Source organism: Miniopterus schreibersii, assembly GCF_964146895.1.
Source record: "Miniopterus schreibersii genome assembly, chromosome: 4".
Classification (NCBI taxonomy): Eukaryota; Metazoa; Chordata; class Mammalia; order Chiroptera; family Miniopteridae; genus Miniopterus; species Miniopterus schreibersii.
In genome coordinates this window covers 29,468,816-29,488,869 of record NC_138105.1, presented here as the reverse complement: position 1 = coordinate 29,488,869, position 20,054 = coordinate 29,468,816, and the positions used below count along the sequence as shown (strand labels likewise).

Here is a 20,054-nt window from a genome sequence, read left to right as displayed (position 1 = left end):
CTTTACAAGGCCAAACACCTTAATTAAATGTAGCCACAGTTAGACTAAATGCATTATTTCTTTAACACTAGATTGGTCTCTTTTCTCCCCTTTCCAGTTTTAGGCTAAAAACAAAATCTCTACCTTTCAGCATCAGCCCATGACATTTAATTCTTCTGTTGCCTGTTCTCTTCCTACTACAGTTTCCTCCAGACAAGACAGGTGGTAAAAACTATGCCTATTCATTTCATAACAGGAGATTGTTTTGTTGGTTTTGTGTGTGTGTTTTGTTTTCTTTCAATTGTCTCTAAGACTGTTTTGTTTCTACCAGCACATTCAGGGCACTTTTTAGACACCATGTTCTAATCATACATGTACTGAATCTTTTTTTATAGTACTATTACACAATATACAAGTACTCTATAACTGTTCTTCAGAGGAAAAGAATCTGCAAAGAGAGGCAGACTTTTGATACACCATATATCATCTGAGTAGTAACAAAAGTACAGTTAAGAAAAAAACTCATTTTCCACATGCATATGAAATTCTACCTGAAATAGAAAAGGATTAAAATATTTTTTATAAAAACCTCTGATTATTTAAAGTGGTTATTTTGTACAAGTACAGAATAGATGCTGAACATTTAGACCATGTTTCAATGAACTACATTCAAAGTTGTCCTTGAAAGCACAGCGTATCATTTGATGTCACTGAAACCATTCTTACAGATACTTTTTCCCATTCACCAATTTTATGTTTCACTGCCATTAATTTTATTTTCATCTATTACAAATTAAACATTATAATTTTTCAATTATTTGAATAGTTAATTAAAGATTTTTAGCCTCCCTCTTATCTAATGAAAATAAGTCTTTGTATCTAACTAGCAAACGCTTTCAACACCTTAGTTTAAAAATTAATTGGTTAAAAACATAGACTTCTAATTTTTAGAAACTAATCAAAGTATGCCCTGGCTGGGTGGCCTGGTTGCTTGGAGCATCATCCTGTACACCAAAAGATTTTGGGTTCCATCTCCAATTAGGTACATATGGAAGGCAACTGATCAATGCTTCTCTCTCACATAGATGTTTCTCTCTCTTTCTCTTCCTCCCTCCCTCCCTTCTTTTCTCTATAAATCAATAAACATATCCTCAGGTGAGGATTAATTAAAAAAACACAACTAATAGAAGTATATGTGTGTATACATATATGAAGTATGCATGTATGTACTCATACATGCATACAGACACATTCATACACACAAATACACATACATATGTTTGCACTTTGAAGACTCTTGAAGCAAAGGTTAATTAATCAAGAAATGTTAATAGTGTGAGTAAAAATATCGGCTCTTAAAACATTTATTTTGTACAATTAGGTGTTTTTAGAACTCGGGCATTAAAGGTAACATTTTATAAAGGATCAAAAATATGACCAGAATTTGGGCAAGATATTTCCCAAACTTTAATTTCTCAAAGTCTGTGAGGTTGAAGACTGTCACTTATGAGTTGCTACTAATGAAACACAGCACCTGCCTTCTGGGGCAAATATTAGCAGGCAAGAAAAACAAAAACTATGCAGAAAATCTAAAATGTAAAAAAGAAGAACCACTTCCATCCCTTCAATCTCGCACTCTGGAGAAAAGTTCTGCCCAAAATCTGATTGAGCATTTTCTCCAGGAAATTTAAGACATCCAGACCAAAGTATCCTAGAGAGAATGGAAGTCATCTAGTTTGGGTTTTTGACTTCTCAGATGAGCCTGAAGAAAGGCCCCAAACCTTAGAGTGGCCCAAGAATAATTTCTCATATCTAGGTTTATCTTAAAAATTTCTCAAGGTCTTTTGTATCAGGTATGGTAAAAACTAGGATAAATTACAGCTTACTGCAAAACACACAGTTGGGGTTCAATTTAGCTCTTACAGAGAGAAATATACGCAAAACAGATTATAAATCAACAATTCCATTGTGGTAATAAATAAGTTTTACAAAGTGTTACACATATAAAGAACATGAAAAAATGTATCCTTTCAAAAAGGAATCTAAATTCCTTCATCCTTTTCTATTTTAAGAGAGATTGCATGTATAATTTAAAGACATATCTCTGGATAAGGCAAGGCAGAGATATCCCACATTTGAGAAATGACAGCAGATTCCACAGAACAAGGACGTTTCAAAGGAGCTGATTTGTCGCCAGTCATATGACAGGCAAGGATAAGCTGGTCTCTGTTAGAATTTGTTCTGTGTCCAGAAGAGAAATTAAGTAGTGGTAGGGGAAAGAAGCTGAAGAGCACTGTGGTAGGAAGATTTCTAGTACAGCCAGCCACAGCCCCCTGGTCGACCCACACCTTCTCCCCATCACTCAAATGCTAATCTAGGTGCTTTAGGGGCTTTTGCAAATATAATTAAGGTAGTGAATCAGTTGACTTGAAGGTGGAGAGATTTTCCTTGGGGGCCCTAAACCTGACCAGGTGACTTTAAAAGAGGTAGCTTTTCCTAGCAATGGAAATTTAAACCATGAGAGGGATAAGATACGATAAGAGTTTCTCCACTGCTATCTTTGAAAAAGGAAGGGGACATGTGGGTGGTCTCCAGGAGTTGAGAGTGGCTCCCAGATAAAGCCAGTAAGGAAATTCAGTCTCTAGGCCTATAATCACAAGAAGTGAATTCTGCCACAACCATGTGCACTTAGGAGTACCAGCTCCTGATGAGAATGTAGTCCTGCCAAAACCTCGTTTTTAGTTTGTAGTGAGTCCCTGAGCAGACAGCTCCATCATGCCATGCCTAGATTTTGAGCTGCCTACAGACACACTAATGCATGGGTGGTGTGCAAAGCTGCTAAATTTGAGGAAATTTGTTATGCAGCAAGAGAACTAACACAAGCACTAACCAGGCTGAATCATACAGCTTTCTTTAGAGGAACCCAGAGAAGTTTATGGTAAGCTCAACATCCTACTTCAAGAAATGTATCTAACACTGAGGACATATAATATTAAGAAACCAAAGAAGAATGCTGTTAGATTAGTTGCAGGGAAGGAAACCTGAGAAATTTTAGAACTCATTAGCCATGAGTTATGTCATAAAAATACAAGGTAGTCTTAACAGGAAAAAGATTATTTTTCTATATTTAGCACCTTTATTTGTGAAACCAAAAGGTGAGATTAGGTCATCTTTACAGGCTCTTTCAGCACTTTCTATCTATAACCCTTGGTCACATACAGTCCTACATTTTTTATAGGCATTAAAGAAACCTGGGAACTGACCCAGAGCCCACAAATGCTCAGAACTTACCTGGCTTCTTATAAAACACTGCATCAGAAAAAGAACGATTTATTCAGGTCTAAAGCTTTCTTACCTGTATCGACTAAAGGGTCTTTGTCACATAGCAAAATACCAAAGTAAACGAAAGCAAGGCTTTCTTTCCACATAAAAGATCCTTTTATATCTCTGAAAGAATCATTTTTTTAAATGCCATTTATAAAACTGAAAGTCTGTGTACATGTGCACAGGGTGGGAGGAGCGCATAAGGCCATATAATGATAACAAAAAAGAAGAAATTGGTTCAAGCTCTGGGAGTAAATTATTACTCTCAATTTAAATCCTTGTTTAAAAAATTATATGTTCAGTCTAAGTTAGACACTTAAAATTTAGTTGGCTCCTTTATTAAACTATGACGTGGAGGGAAGGTGTAGCAATAGCTTGAAAGGGCTGATTTTGCACCTATATAGCTTATTTAATGCTACAGTCTAAGTAAATTCTTAGAAAAGTAACATCCATTGCCATTTTATTCTAATTACTCTGAAATCAACAGTTAGGCCAGAGTTTCTAGAAGGTTGTTAATAACAACCTAAGTCTAGACTGAACACCAGAAATTTATCTTAATATAAATGGAAATGTTAAAAAGTTCTCAAAAAACATCAGACGAAATAAAAAAGAATCACAGAACTTCAATTCTCTAGGGAAATATACGGAAAGTTTGGTATAACCATGGGGTAGGGGAAATTCAAGGGGTTGCAAACAGTTTCATTAATACCAAAACCATAAGCAATAACAACATAAACAAAAGATTTTCTCTGTTCTCTTCATTTCCTTAGTTTAAAGCTTTCAGTATCTTCTAAATGAAAAACTGATTAAGAAGTAATCTGACATAAAAAACATAATCAAATGATCCAGTTCTTGAATTTACAACACCCACATGGCCTTCTTTCTTACCTTGTCTATCCTATCTGGGCGGTTAGTAGCTGCCAAAACCGTCACATCCTTTAACTGTTCAATGCCATCCATTTCCGTTAGGAGCTGAGCCAAAACACGGTCAGCTACATTCCCAGCACCTGAAGAACTGACATATAAAAATACAGTTTTAAAACTCTGTTTACCTATCCTCAAATACTCCAATATTTTAAAAATATTGTGCATTCTCTAACAAGGTAAATTATGTTTGTTTCAAAATATAAAATGCATGCTTCATAATTCACTACTTATTGAATTATCATATCCCAAAACTAACTATATTCAAATCATTTCATTTCCTATATCATCAAACATGTTCATTTTCTCTCTAATAATTACATGCTACATGAATGTCAAGTATAAAATATCTGGGAAGAAAGATGTTTATTTAAAAAGAAGTGGATAGGGGACATCTGTAAGACTTTCAACAGTAAAGATAAATTAAAAAAGAAAAGAAAAATAAGTGGCTAGGTATGAGAAATATTAAGGCGACACAATCAATAAAGCTGGTAAATTGAAGTCCCCATGGAGTCACTGGGGGAAAAGAACTCCAACTGTAAACATGTTGGGTTTAAAGTGCCTGTAGAACATCTTGAGATTTAGACATAAAAGAAAGAGGTCTAAGGTAGAAATATATCTCTTTAAGTCTTGCCATAAAGATGGTACCTGGAGAGATAGAAGTAGAAAAAGATCACACAGGAAGTGTATAGTGAGTGAAGAAAAATACATGAATAACAAACAGAATACTAACAAACATAATACTAAACCAATATTTTAGAAGGGACGTGTATTAGTTAGCTCAGGCTGCTATAACAAAATACCACAGACTGGGGGCGTAAACAACAGGCATTCATTTTCTGTTTTGGAGGCTGGAAGTCCAAGATCAGGGTGCCAGCATGGTTGGGTTCCGGTGAGGGCACTCTTCCAGGCTTACAAATGGCCGCCTTCTTCCTATCCTTACATGGCAGAGAGAAATAGATAGCAAGCTCTCTAGTGTCTCTTCTTATAAGGACATTAATCCTACCATTAATCCCACCACACCCACATGACCTCACAAAAGCCTAATTATATCCCAAAGGCCTATGATCTAGAATGTTTTAGGAAAATCACTGCTTAGCACTTCATTAATTCTTTTCGGAGCTCTCTGACAGGTGAACGTATTACAAAGCTTACAAATGCTTCTTTATAATGAAGATGATGATGCTTCTATGTACATAAATGCGGGTCATAAAATTCCCCAAGACAGTCGCAATGTTTAATTTTTTTTAAATGACACTAAAATATGGTGAACTGAGACTCCAAGAGCAACCAGCTGAGTGAACTCAATCTCTAGGTTCTCTGTGCCTTCATTTTCGTATTTAAAAAATCAATGTCTGGTGCTTCTTTTGTAGACACTGTGCTAGAAAGCTGAGATAAGAGGATGGAGACATTACTGTTCTCTAGAGGACTTTATAATCATTGGCATGTATAAATAAGGAAGTTACATTAGATAATATATCCTTCCAGCTTGAGAATTCTGTGATTGTATCATGTACACCTAAATAAAGTTATTTAATTCATTATTTTTAATAAAAATATCCCTATTCAGAAACTTATTACTGACACCCCTAATCAGGCTCTTCTAAACAGAAAGAGGTGAACTCATACTTGTCCAATTTACTATTTGTTGTAGGAGGAAATGGTGGCTGTAAATAACGTGGAAGATGAGGTGAAGGGAATTCTTTGGATTCCGATTACCCACGCTGCCTTGCACTTTATTTCCACAGATCATTGAGAGCTAGCCGGAGAATAGCACAGTGAAAATGTTTTATGGACTGAGAAATATTCTTGGCTGAATTTCAAAGCTGCAGTAGGAAACAAAAACCATAAAACTGACATCCTAGGAAATCAACTCCCAGAAAAAGTTTAAAAACAAATGTGTAATCGCTAACATAATAAAATGATTTTATAAAACTTTATTATCTGCTAGAGATAAGCAACATGACACAGGAGGAAAATGTTCAGCTGTAGAAAATATTGAAGCAAGACTTTCCCAAAACATTAATTCTCTTTTCCCTTAAGAGGTCAAGCCACTTTCCAAATTATTCATATTCAAAAGTCATATGTGCCATGGACCAAAGGGACTTTATATCTTAGAACGGGTCAGCAAACTATAACCACACACCAAATCCGACCAGCCGACTGTTTTTCTATTTGATCATACTCGCTAGAGCCTCTTTCACACTAAAGCAGCGAAGATGAACAGTTTCAGTAGACTGTATGGCTCCCAAAGCAGAAAATATACACTGGCTGGCCTGTTAGAGAAATCTCAATGCTGTGATGGTAATTAGTACACTGATTTTTATTTTTCACAAAAATGATATATTTATTTCCTTTTCAACTCTTCTGATAAAATACCATATCATCTCTTCATATGATTTCTAAATTATAAACCAACATCTCAATTATCCGATTTTAAATTTTCAATGTTTTTCTAGTATAAATTTTTAAATGTCATAGAGTTCCAAATGGGCATCTTAATTTGTTTCTTAAAATCTCTCTCCCACACCCCCATAGTCATTATTCAGGCTTGGAAGAGACCTAAAAAAGACCTAAAGAAGGCTAGCCAAAGAAATACTACTCTGAACACAAGCATTACCTATGATGATTCTCTTGGAGATATAAAAATGCAAGCAAAGTTTCATTTTAAAGGCAAGACAGATACAAGAGAAACTACCTGTCCTATGACAAAAATAATTCCCAGTTCTTAGTCAAATGCTGCAACAGTCCTTGTCTGAAAGAAAAGTCAGACCTTTCTTTAATCTATATGCTATAGTACTTAGCACAGATGAAACACAAAACAATATATTCATAGAACTGTTATATGTCATGAAACTATTAAAATAAAAAATCTGTTATACACTTTCGATTTCTTCTTTTGAGCTGTTTTCTTCAGCATCTCTGTTTAATATTAAAAGTTTACCAATGTGAAAACTATGCATACCAGAAAACAGGCACTGAATTTTAAACCTGAAACACAGATATACAAAATAATAGTGGTTAAAATTTTTTTTTAATATATCTTTATTGATTTCAGAGAGAGGAAGGGAAAGGGAGAGAGAGAGAGAGAAACATCAATGATGAGAGAGTCACTGATTGGCTCCCTCCTGCATGCCCCCTACTGAGGATCGTGCCTGCAACCCGGGCAAGTGCACTGACCAGAAATCAAACCTCGATCTCCTGGATCATGGGTTGATGCTCAACTGCTGAGCCAAACCAGTTGGGCAGTGGTTACAATTTTTAATAAGTGTTTTTTGTTAGAGTTTGTTAAACATAGCAATATTCTTTATATAATTAGATATTTTTTACCCCGATATAAATACACCCAAATCTTCATAGTGTAAGAGGCTGTTCAAAGGGCAATAAATCAGAAGACATGAGCTCTAGTCTTGTCCAGGTGACAAAGGAGTTATGTGCCTTTCTCTTAAATTCTAGGGGCTTCTGTTCCTTCTGAAGAATAAAAACTTGTACTAGATGACTTCTAAGAATTTTTCCAGCTATAAAATTTTATGAAAATTTTAAAACCGCCATAAAAATCACATTAAAACAATTTAGAACCCTTTTGAAAAGTGTCATTTAGAGAAATAATGCCTACAAAAATTTCTTGCACAGTGCTTAGTGTCATGAATTCACCTGAAATCGGAATATGCTGCAAAAGAGGCTGCCCCATTTCCTGACCATTACTTTAAACTCCAGAACTCTTCTCAGAATGCTGCTATGCCTGGAAACCTCATTTACAAGGAGAGCTGGCTCAGGACTCCTTACTGTTTTCCCCAGTCACTCCAAGTGGAAACCCATTCTGGACTATTAAGTGCAGAACCAGCCATACAAGACACCAGTCACTGATATCACATATTCTCCAATATCTCACAGAAGATACCATTGTCAGTCACCTTTTAACTGAGCACTTAATCCTTTCCAATTTTCCATATCATCATTTTTTTTACATTCTAGTCATAAAACAATATCCCAGTTTTTTATTTAATAGCATGAGTTTTATAAAACAGAAGAGAGCATCTTCTCTTTTGCCCAAATAATAATACTATCTTTCTTCTATTTCTAAAACACAAACTTTTTTTCACATTTAAAATTTCTGAAATCAAGATGGCTCCTGTAGTTGGTATTTCTCAGCACCATTTCATAGTTTAAAGATATACTTTTCTTCAGTAATGGTACACAAAATAATAACCTTTCAATCAATGGCATCTTAAATGACACCTAAAGAATACTTTTTCTAATTTCCAAAATGCTTGTTTCCTCCACCAGAATATAAACTCTGTTGGGCAGGATACATTTTTATCTCTAGCACTATATGTACTTCTATATATATGGAATTATTATTATAAAAACATATCTGCAGAAATTATAAGAAACACAGAAGTTTTTAAGCAGTTACAAAATGCCAGGTACTATGTGATACACTTTACACATATTTAATTCCAACAACCTAGAATTTGTTACTATTAACTCCATTTTGCAAATGAAGAAACTGTGGCTTAGAGAGGTTAAGAAAATTGCTTTAGGTCCTGTTCACTGTTTTATCCTCAACACCAAGCTTGCTGCTGAATGAGCATTCAATAAATATTTATTGAATGGGTGAATGAATGCACAGTTAGACAGACAGGGTCATTACTAATGTACCTCACTGAGAAAATGAACAATAAATACAAACTTGAAAGGTAACTTAGTTAACTACTTAGACCTGGAATCCTGGAATCTGTGGTGTGGTGGTGAGTCAAAAAGTGGCTCAGAGTATCTGCTCTGGAGTACCTGAACTCAAATCCCAGCTCCACTACTAGTGATACATGACCCAAGTGAGGTATTTACACATCTAAATGCCTAAACTGTCTCACTTGTAAAATGGAGGTGAGGCTACGACCTGTACCTCCTGGGGGTTGTTGTGTTTTGAAGATAATACAGCAAAAGGCCACAACACGTTGAGTGACAAAGGGAGTCACTCCAAACAAAGGGAGTCAAGGTTATTTGGAAGTTAATTAAGTAAACAAGATGGGCCTCACCAGCTTATGACTTTAAGTTCCAGAGATATGTTCCCAGGTCTAAATCTCTTCTAGTTCTGCTTGCAGTTTGGTACTACCAGGCAATCAGTATCAGTTGATGAGCTTGATTCAGGATCAGTGACAGAAGAAGTTGCTCTAGGAGTCTCCAGGTTAGCTAGTGGCCATGTCCTCAGGAGGCTTGGCCAGGAAAATGCAGTACATGGGGCTCCCCTTACACCTCTTCACTTCTAGGGACAGGGATGCTGCCTAAAACAAGGTTGACTGATGATTTATTGCCCAGCTTGCTCTCCTCTCCCACTATAAACCTTGAAAAATATAAAAAGTTAAGCTAGCTGGAGGTGTGGGAGAACACCGAAGCCAATTGTCAATTGTTTAATATCCTACTTTGCATTAATACAGGGGCCTTTTTGTGAGTTTTTTCTTTACATGTAAAGCACTTAAAAGTTTGTGGTGCATAGTAATAGCTAATATTATTAGCCCAGTATAATGCAAATCCCTTCCCTACCTCAGTGCCTTACTTCCTCCCTATTTTCCAAATAGCTATGCTACTTTAACAGCACTTTCAATTTTCCCAATTATTGTGGAGATCACTGAAGCACTTTGCAAAAGGAATCTTATATTTTCTCCAACTCCCAATACAAAATAAAACAAAAAAATCTTATTCAGAGCAACTGTAATTTAAAAGGGCATGCAGATAAAGAGAAGTAAATATAAGGTTTATTTCTCAAGTCACAAAGAAATTTAAATGAGGCAGGAAGGAGGAGAAAATAGTGGTTGTAATTAGACACTTTTATAAGTGTGAAAAAAATCTGTCTGAAAGCACAAATATTTCTAAAGCTAAGCAAACAGTATGTCAAATAATTGGTTTAACATGCACAGGATAGTAAGGACTAGTATGTATATATCATAATCTCTCTCAATTTGTAAGACTTCTTAAGTTTGGAAATTAAAACCTTGATAAAAAGAAACAGCCTTCTTACACACTGCCATTTTTGGACTAGCCATATGGGTTTTATCTAAATGTTATTGAAAAGAAAGCAATGACTATTCTACAGCCCAATATTATGTAGAAATGCCACCTAGTCTATGAAATTTTTTATTTTTCTATGTTTTCCATTTCTTTAAAAATGCATAAAATTGCTTTAGTATCTTGAAAAATTTATACTTTTGGTATCCATCAATAGCTGTTTTTTCAGTTTCCAGAAACTGTTTAAACAGCTGAAGAACAAAAACATACAACATACATGTAGAGGTTTTATTTGTTTGTTTTCATGTATTAGCAATCTAATTAGATAAAGCAATCACTTTCTAGGCAATGTTGGCCCATCACAAAATTAGGAAAAAGCAAAAACAAAACAACTACCCTGAAAACAGAGTATCACTCTATGAAACTCTTATGGCTATAAAAAACAAAGTATATGAGACTCACGACAACTGAAGTACAAACAAAACTCTCTACTTTGGACCATTAGGATTACATTTGCTTATAAGTCTCATCTTTGTTTTCTGAAATGTCAAATAACTTTTGATCCCAAATTTTCCATACAAAAGAAAATTGCACAGAATTCGTTTGAATACTTGATTTGAACGAGCCACAGAAGGAGGGAAGTACACAGTACAGAATATGATGAACACTATTAGAGAAAATGATAGCTGAAGGCTGCAAATTAGCATCTCAAATACATTAGCAAAGTCCTACTGAGCCAAATTGCCTGCAAAAACAGGATATTTCTACCAAGTGCCTAGCCTGGTTTCTCACACCACTTGATTTCAAAAGCATTTTATGAGATTCTGCTACATATTCTACCTCCCATCTGGTTCATAATTAACAATGTATCCCACCCTGTTCCTTTTCAGGCTCCCAAAACAGATGTCCCCAATGTCACATGAATGTGGCAGGTCACACAGCTTCGGCTAACTTCTCTGGCTTCTTTTTCTTCTTTTGTAGTTAAGATGAACTTGAGCTATTTGCAACCTTTTGTGCCATCTCACTTCAGAAGTAATAAAAGGACCCAAGCACTTTAACTCATAAAATGGAAAAGACTGGCAGGTATTCATTCACAGGAGATCAAACGGGTGGGTGGAGAGCAGGACAGGCTCCCTGCTAACAAGTTTCCTAATGACAGTTCAGACTCTCATTAGATGAGGCAGATAGGCTACCAAGGAAGGGAGTAGCAATGCTTCTTATTGAATTTACTCCTGGGACTTACATGGTACCCTCTGCCATTACTGTAATTACCATCAGCAAACTTTTACAATCAATATACACATCAGGAAGTTATGCACAAAGCATATGCATTAACATTCTCCAACATGAAGTATTTGAACATATTCCTTAAAGGACTTCGAAACATTTATACAGAGAAAAAAATCATACCTGTAAATAGTTCCGTGATATGTGTGTATATGATTATATATTTAAAATATTATAATTCTTTTCATTGAGATTCAAGAACAAAACTATTAATACTAAATTTTATTCCACTGTACCTAATTATATTTTCAGACACATGATTTAATCCAGAGAATACTAAAATCTGTGTAATAACATCTTTTATTATAATTGTGTTTTACTGTATCATTATATTATTCTTAATTGAGCTTTGTTTATAGTTTTAATCATATAGTTATAACAACTCAAATTTTGAGAGTGCTAAAGGTTCCTTTAGATAATAAACTATAAAAATTAACTCAAATGTCCCAAATGGATATCAGTGTGTGTGTTTTTAATTGTATATGAAATTGTATACATGAAGTAATTTAATGGGTATAAGAGGAAAAAGCTACATAAATTGAAAAATATTTTCTTTTACGCCAAATGTATACTAATAAATAAAATTGGTATAAGAAATGCTACTTATACTGTAACTGCTAATGTTTAACAGTAGTCCTATAAAATATCGCTTACCTGCCCCTTTCAACCGCTAATGCATCCAGTTCATCAAAGAAAATAATGGAAGGAGCCACCGCTCTTGCTTTACGGAAGATCTGGTGGGAAGAGGAGTGCCACGTTAGTAAAAGATCAACAAACTCCAAAAAACCTTTTCATTGGTTTTAGAATGAAAACTGTTTAGAACTGAATCTACTATGTACAAGACAATCAGCCTAATCATTTTGTCTACAACCTATAATAGATGGATACAAACTACACACAGATAAGACAACAACATGTATCCATAGAGTTCTGTCTGTAGGAGGCAATGTGGTTAAGCAATCAGACAATCTCGCTAAAATCCCAACTGCACCATTTCAGCAGTTGTGTGACCTTCAGTGAGTAATTTTACTTCTCTGAACTTCTATTTCCACATCTATCAAATGCAGATAATAATAAATGCCAGTCTCAGAAGATTACTTTAAGAACTATATAAAAAAAAATAATGCCAAGCATTTAGCACAGTACCTAGAACATAGTAAGAGCTCAGTAAATGATAGGTATTATTAACTATAATAAATACATGTTTAAAAGAAAAACCATAAATGTGCAAAATTAACCTTAGCTTAGCATATAAAGTACTCATAAACTCAAAGCCATGCACCTTGTTCATGTCACTAAAGACTTTATGGGAAAGGAATAGTTGATGTAAAGCTGGGACAAGAAAAATGGCCAAAACTTGGAAGAGCATCGGCTGGTTAGACCAGAAGTCAATCAGACTATCAACACCAGAGACTGGCCAGATAGTCATGAGGGTGACATGTGGAAATGGAACAGAAAAAGTCTGGACAGGCAGAAAGAAATCCAAATGTGAGTTACCTGAAACCTAGGCCCCCATTTTCTTATCACAAGTATCATGACCGTAAAAATACAAAACAGTTACCAAAACAATAATATTTATAAACATCACCTTTTTCATTTTAATCAATGATGGTGTTATCATTATTAATGAATGTTTATACAATTATCATCATCTATATTTTAAAGGAAAAAAAGTAACTTAAAAATTTTTCTCAAGTGGAAAAGATAGTGTTCCAATCTATAATACTCAGGTATTTCACAAATGGAAACTATCCACTCCACTGCTATTTGTGTGTTCTTGCCCTTGCCTAGCTTCTGTAAGGATACAGGGTGCCTATGTGAGGCAGGCCCACCTCCACATAGGAAAGTCAAGACTTGTGTTCAAACTACTGTTTTTACCCAACTCCAGCACCTTGATTTTACATGAATTTAGCACATGTAGCATCTGGAATATGAAGGAGTGGCCCATCAGTCAGGCACAGGCTAAATAGGAGAGTACAGTGGAATTTTCATATACTAGGCTTACTTGATTGAAAAGACTACCTAGTTTAAAGGATTTAAGTCTCATTCTGAGATCACATGTTCTTTATAAGAATGAACATGTCCTTTTTAAAATGAAATGCTGGTAGTTGTTAAAAAAATCTTTATTTGGTAAAACTAAAGGGTGGTACTACTATGAGGCTTAAAAACAAAGTATTTAGATGATCAAAATTGCATTTTTAAGTAATAAAGTAATATGTGCCTGAAGAAAAAACACACCACTAGAATTTGGATTTCAAAATCTGTAACCCAAAGCAAAATCGAAACAATACAGAGGACAAAAGTATGGTTCTCCTGTGCAGAGTTCCACTATGAGGCATCATCTTCTTACCTCTCTAACAGCTCTTTCAGATTCACCGACATATTTACTCATTAATTCAGGCCCCTGTGTGAGAAGAAAACAACTGTTCAGTTCTTTAGAAATACAACCACGAGAAAAGAGCAAATACATAAAAGAAGAAAACGGGGGGAAAATAACAAAAATCTGCTTTTAATTAAATTAGTTCCTTTAGCATGTTTATTTTCACTGGGTGTTACTTGTGTCTCAAAAACTAAAGCCATCCCATGTTCCAAAAACTACACATTGATACAAAGGAAAGGCTATGACCATAAATATTTTGTTCTCTGTCTACCCAATGCCCACATTTTCACCCTATATTACAGTCAGTGCTAGGCACTGAGGATGGAGTGGTTTAATCTGGAAGACCAGCAAAGACAACACCACAAACTCCCAGGCCAAACCAGTGGCTGTTCTGAGTGGGTCCACTTGTCAGTATTGAAGTCCACTAGATCAACAGACCTCAGGGCTACTCTTCTTATGACTCCACGATCACCCCAGGAAATGGAATGGGAATCGTGGAGTTCATGACGTGATGTTACAGTATTTCCCTGAGTGTTGCCGCTATAAACACTATTGTCAAGCTCTCTGCTCTCACTTGACTTGGCCATGTAGACACTGACTATGTGTATCTCCAGAGGCAAACACACTCTTCTCAGCCACTGCCCTGACCATGACAGTGTCACGTTGTGACAATGACTTGTCATCCTCAAAAGTGTCTATTTACTCAACCTCTGTCTGAATCTTCCTTAGATATCTACCACTTAGCACTTCATCCAGGTGATGGGAAATCTCTTTTCCCTTCTTGTATTTTAGAAAGGGTACCAAAGATTAAAAGAGTGGACTTTTTCTAATAAAATAACAAGCCATCAACAGGAGAATCCCTTATAAAAGTGGCTGGTCTCCCAGTGATACACTACATATCACTGATTCAAAGATGTCCTTTTTTTTTACATTTAACATTTCTGAATTTTGACATTTTTTCTTTCTTAAATACCTAAAATATATGTTGTATAAAAACAGTAGACCTTCTTTTTTACTGAACACCTACCTACTTTCTCATGTTACATAGTCATCACATCACAAGAAGTCACAGGATATTTTTTAAAAAAACAACATCCTGCTGTCCTAAGAACTACAAATACGTCCTTCAGATACTGGTATAATGGTTATCCTACAATGCCAGATGTCCCTCTCAGCTGTGGGAACTTTCTCTCACTATAGTCATTGTTCTTCCCAGCATCTGGTTTCTATTGACACCCATGCCCCACACAACTCCAAATTCAACAGATGCTGTGTGTGCACATGCACATTTCTCTCTCTACAAACACACATACCTTATTTTGAACAAGATTCATTTCTATCCTATGCAAATCACGGGTCCAGACATTAAGAGGATGTATCTAGACACTGGCTTGAGTACTTCCTAAACAATTTATATCAATTAAAAAAACCCTGATTGATTGAAGAAGACTGGCAAACTCTAACAGAACGTCAACTAATGCCACAAATTGGTACGGGTGATATTTAGTTTCAGCTCAGACACCATTTCACAAAGATAATTACCATGTAGTATGACAAGTACTAGGTCAGAGACATGCATAAGTGCCACTGAAGCACAGAAAAGGAACTGCTTAGAGTCAAGGATGCTCCTAGAGAAAATAACATTTCAGGTGAGTCCTCAGTTGACTTACTCTGTACCTTCAGTAATAGGAAATACATCAGGACCCAGGAAGAAATCAAAAAGGTCTCTGATGAGCCCAGATAGACGACATGATGTGCACTTTAATTGTGGAAGAGCCCTTAACGTCTTTCTTCAGAGTTCAACAACTTTTCAATGATACACAAGATGACAAACTGGAGAACTGGTAAGAATTTAGTCCAGGTGGGGCATATGACATGGGGAGAATGGAGCAATCAGTAAGGCCACTTAGAGTGGGAAGAAGGGGGCATGTCAACCAACAAGTTCAGATTTTATCCTATAAGCAATGAGAAGAGCCTTAGGGGAATCGATAACAGGAGTTTTATGGAAAGATGATTGTAGCCACTATATCAAGGATGACCTGAAGGAACATATGAGGCCAGAAATAGAGAGAGACCACTTATCAAATTCCTAAACTAAGAAAGGTGAGAAATTATGAGAATTCAGGTAAAACAACAGAATGAAAATTAGAAGATAGCCACAAAGTATTTAAAAAGATAAAATCCACTTAATTTGTTGTGAACAGAAAGACACAGAAGTGGGAGAATAAAAGGTGCAGAATAATTCACATCCGACTCAGTTCTGTTTTGATGCTCAGTGTGATGACTCAGTTTGTGGAGGAAGAAGTATGCTCAAGATATCAGGTGTAGCAAGTCTCAAACAGAGAGCTCATTAAAAACATTTCAACACAAAATGATTGAAATTAAAAATTTTGTAAGCACAAACGTAAGTAATAACATTTACTGAACATTTACTATGTATCATGAACTGCCTCAAGCACTTTATTGTATTAATTCAGCTATGATTCTTCAGTCAAGTGCAGAATCACTACAATGACTTTCTATCTGTGCATGAATTAAAGATCCACACAGAATGAAAGGCAGGAAAAATCACAAACAAACACCTAGCACCTTACCTTTTTGCTGGCATACAGGGGAACTGAATTGTTCATTTCTGTCATTCAACAAATATTAAGTGCCTACAATAAGTTTGTGGCTTCAGAGGACAGATTAAACATATTCTTAAAAAATAAAAATACAGTGAGGGGAAAAAATCATAACTAAGTAGAGAATGTCATAAAGAGAAGCAAAAATAAAACAAAGATTCCTTCCAGGTAAAAGAATCATGGAATAATCCTGAATAGCAATGAGATCACAACTGTATCAGATCACTTAGAATGGCTAAATCACTACAGTTACATTATTTTCTCAGGCATTACTCCATAGCCTCTCAGTAAGTCGTGTGCATCACTAAGAGCAGGAAAGGAGAGCCAAGGCAGCTGTGTGGATCCCAAGAGTGTGGACTGCTCTGCAGTGGATAAAGAAATAATAATTCCAGAGTTCTAAAGGAAGCATAAGGCAATCTTAGCACTCAGTTAGACAGGAGAGAGCTAATAAACTAGAACATAAAACTAGAAGCTACCAGAAAGGAAATGGTCAGGTATAATAGAATGCAGAAAGGAAATTTCTGGAGTAATATGGAGTTTATTGTCAGAAAAGGAAATTCTCCTCCTCTTACTCCTCATCCTTTACATCCCATTAAAAAATGTTAAATTTATTCTTAACTAAAGGGCTAGATTAAATCAAGCTGCAGACTAGATGTGGCCCAAAGTCTATACAGAAGGTCCTTGAATAATGGCATTTCACTCAACATTGTTGTTCTTTATAATATTGATAAGATTCTGTAGGAATTTAACTCCTGTTTATATCAATAAGCCTATGTTAAAATTGGTTTCGTTATATATCATTACACTTAAAGTCCCAGGACCTATCTATAATGTTAAGTGAGGACTTACAATGGTTAGCTGATCACAATCTAGATTAAAAACTAATCAAAAATATCAATAACATGATTGCTGAGTGAAAAACCTGAACTTCAAAATATTAAGAAAACTGATCGAAACATTAGGGGAAAAAACAAATGATACTTAAAAAGCAATTCCAGCCCAACTGGTGTTGCTCAGTGGTTAGGCGCTGACTCAAGAACCAAGAGGTGCCCAGTTCGATTCCCGTAAGAGCACATGCCTAGGTTTCAGGCTTGATCCCCAGTAGGGGGCGTGCAGAAGGCAGCTGATCGATGTTTCTCTCTATCTCTCTCTCTCTCTATCCCTCCCCTTCTTCCCTCTCTAAAATCAATAAAAACATTTTTTTAAAAAGGGAATTTCAAAATATCTCGTAATGTTTAAGATGACCGATAACAAGAACTTCTACTTCAATATACAAGAATATTACTAGAGTACTATTTACACCAAAAATTAAATCTGAAAAAAAATCTAAAATTTAATTAATATAAAAATGAGTAAATAAAGTATAGTGTCCTCATAAAATGGAGAACTACTACTGTCAAAGTGGGAATGAAAGGCTAGACTAAGCAGAGAGTTGTAAGCATAAAGACCAGCAAGAAAGTGTTATTCAGTCAAATGCACTGTCTTACACATTTATAAACAAGAGTCAGAGAGTTCTTAATGTTTTGCCAGTTTTTAAAGGTCATGGAAAAGTTGTACTTTTCCCCACTGATTATTAAGATAACTTTTGCATGGTTTCACCTCGCATAATCATTTTTACAGTCCTGCATTACAGTGCAAAATAAGATCTGCACATTAATAATATATAATAAAGCCTGGCTGGTGTGGCTCAGTGGTTGAGCATAGACCCAGGAATCGAGAGGTCGCGGTTCCATTCCCGGCCAGGGTACATGCTCAGTTACGGGCTCGATCCCCAGTAAGGGGTATGCAGGAGGCAGCTGATCAGTGATGTTTCTCTCTCATCAGTGTTTCTATCTCTCTATCCCTCTCCCTTCCTGTCTCTCTAAAAATCAATAAAAACATACCTTAAAATAATAATAATGATGATAATATATAATAGAAAGTCCAGTGAACCAAGCAGGTGCTATTTATTTACATATGATAAATGACACTTTTACCCAAAGAGGACTGTGGATAATAGTTCAGAAACTGAACATAAAATGAGAAACAGAACCCCACTCAATAAATAAGCTTTAGATAACTAGGACTTTATTGGGGAGGGGGTTAGAGAGGGGAAAGTGAGGAAGGGATAAGAAATGTTTATGCAGAATTTATTCAGTTTAGGGTGACTAATTAGGCAAGTGTGGCCTGATAATAATCAAAAAGGAAATTGCTGATATCCACGTTGTTTGTATTGTATTATTATCATGTCAACTCTGTATTACTATTGTTGTTCTTATAGAAACTCTCCATAAAAGTCTAGGGCACGACTTACAGTAATCCAATGAAGACATTTCTTTAAGCAGGCAATATGTTCTGTGCATTTATAATGCTTTCCAATTATCTGGCTTAATTGAAGGGAAGCAGTTAGGGAATCTGGAGAAATGATACTGTTCTCCATAGACTGTGGTTCTAAAAAAAAAGATGACTTGAACATCAGTGCCGGAAAGTACAAGATTACGACCATTTATGATCCCGGAGAACAAAATCCATAGCCTGCTAGTGATAACAGAAAGATCAATGTGTATTAAATATCTGATGTATAGGCAAACAGACTTGATATTTTGGTGAAAATGTGGAAATATGGTGTATAGCCTCAACCACTGAAGGGTCATTCCTCTACTACATAGAGGTGGGCCACAGGAAAGTTGTGGAGAAGAAATAAGGCTTTTTCTCTACAAACTGTAAAACAAAAAAAAAGGGGGGGAGCCCGGCCGGGCGTGGCTCAGCAGTTGAGCATCGACCTAGGATCCAGGCGATCAGGGTTCAATTCCTGGTCAGGGCACATGCCCGGGTTGCAGGCTCAATCCTCAATGACTCTCTCATCATTGATGTTTCTATCTCTCTCTCTCCTTTCCTCTCTCTGAAATCAATGAAGATATATTAAAAAAAAAGGGGGGGGGGAATAAAACATTTGAAAATCTAACCTAAGAATTTAGCACTGTGAAAAATGTCTGGATTGGAATAATTGACATACTACCAACAAGCTATAGCAGTAATGAAATACTTCAGCAGGGCCCCTGAAGAACATGTGATTTTGTACAGAACTACATACTGATAGATATTATCTGGGTGGCAGGCCTGCAAAATGCAACCCTAGCAGCTAAAGTGATATGTGACATGGGTCCAGAATTCTCTAAGAAGGTCAAGGCAATATCACTAAGGAAGGTTATTTTGAGTTTAAAGTTCAAATTGCCAAAAATCACTGTATTCTGGCACACAGAGTTGCAAAAGATTAAATTCAGTTTCAAAAATATATACATTTTATTCTAACACTAACACAAAACTTAAGGGAACCTAAACTGGGCTGCTATATTTTTCTGTTCCATTTGCAATCAAATATACATCTAAACATAGAAGCAGCAACTAGCATCAGCTAATATAAAATCTTGCTAATATCTATCATTCCCTTTTCTGCTTACAACAGTCCTCTGAGGTAGCTATTTTATTATCATAACTTTATGGAAAAAAATATGAAGTGCAAAAAGGTTAAGTAATTTACACAAAGTAAC

The 20,054-nt window shown here is 35.7% G+C and overlaps 1 protein-coding gene across 3 annotated transcripts in view; it reads right to left on the bottom strand.

Moving 5' to 3' along the window:
- The window catches only part of AFG2A (AFG2 AAA ATPase homolog A), a 235,616-nt gene that overhangs the window by 150,666 nt on the left and 64,896 nt on the right, over nt 1-20,054 (bottom strand). For all 3 annotated transcript variants that reach the window (XM_081135502.1, XM_081135503.1, XM_081135504.1), the window contains 3 exons: nt 13,871-13,924; nt 12,175-12,254; nt 4,192-4,318 (listed from right to left, as the gene is read on the bottom strand). In XM_081135502.1, the coding sequence (XP_080991628.1) occupies nt 4,192-4,318; nt 12,175-12,254; nt 13,871-13,924 (261 nt within the window). The remainder of the gene's footprint in view (nt 1-4,191; nt 4,319-12,174; nt 12,255-13,870; nt 13,925-20,054) is intronic.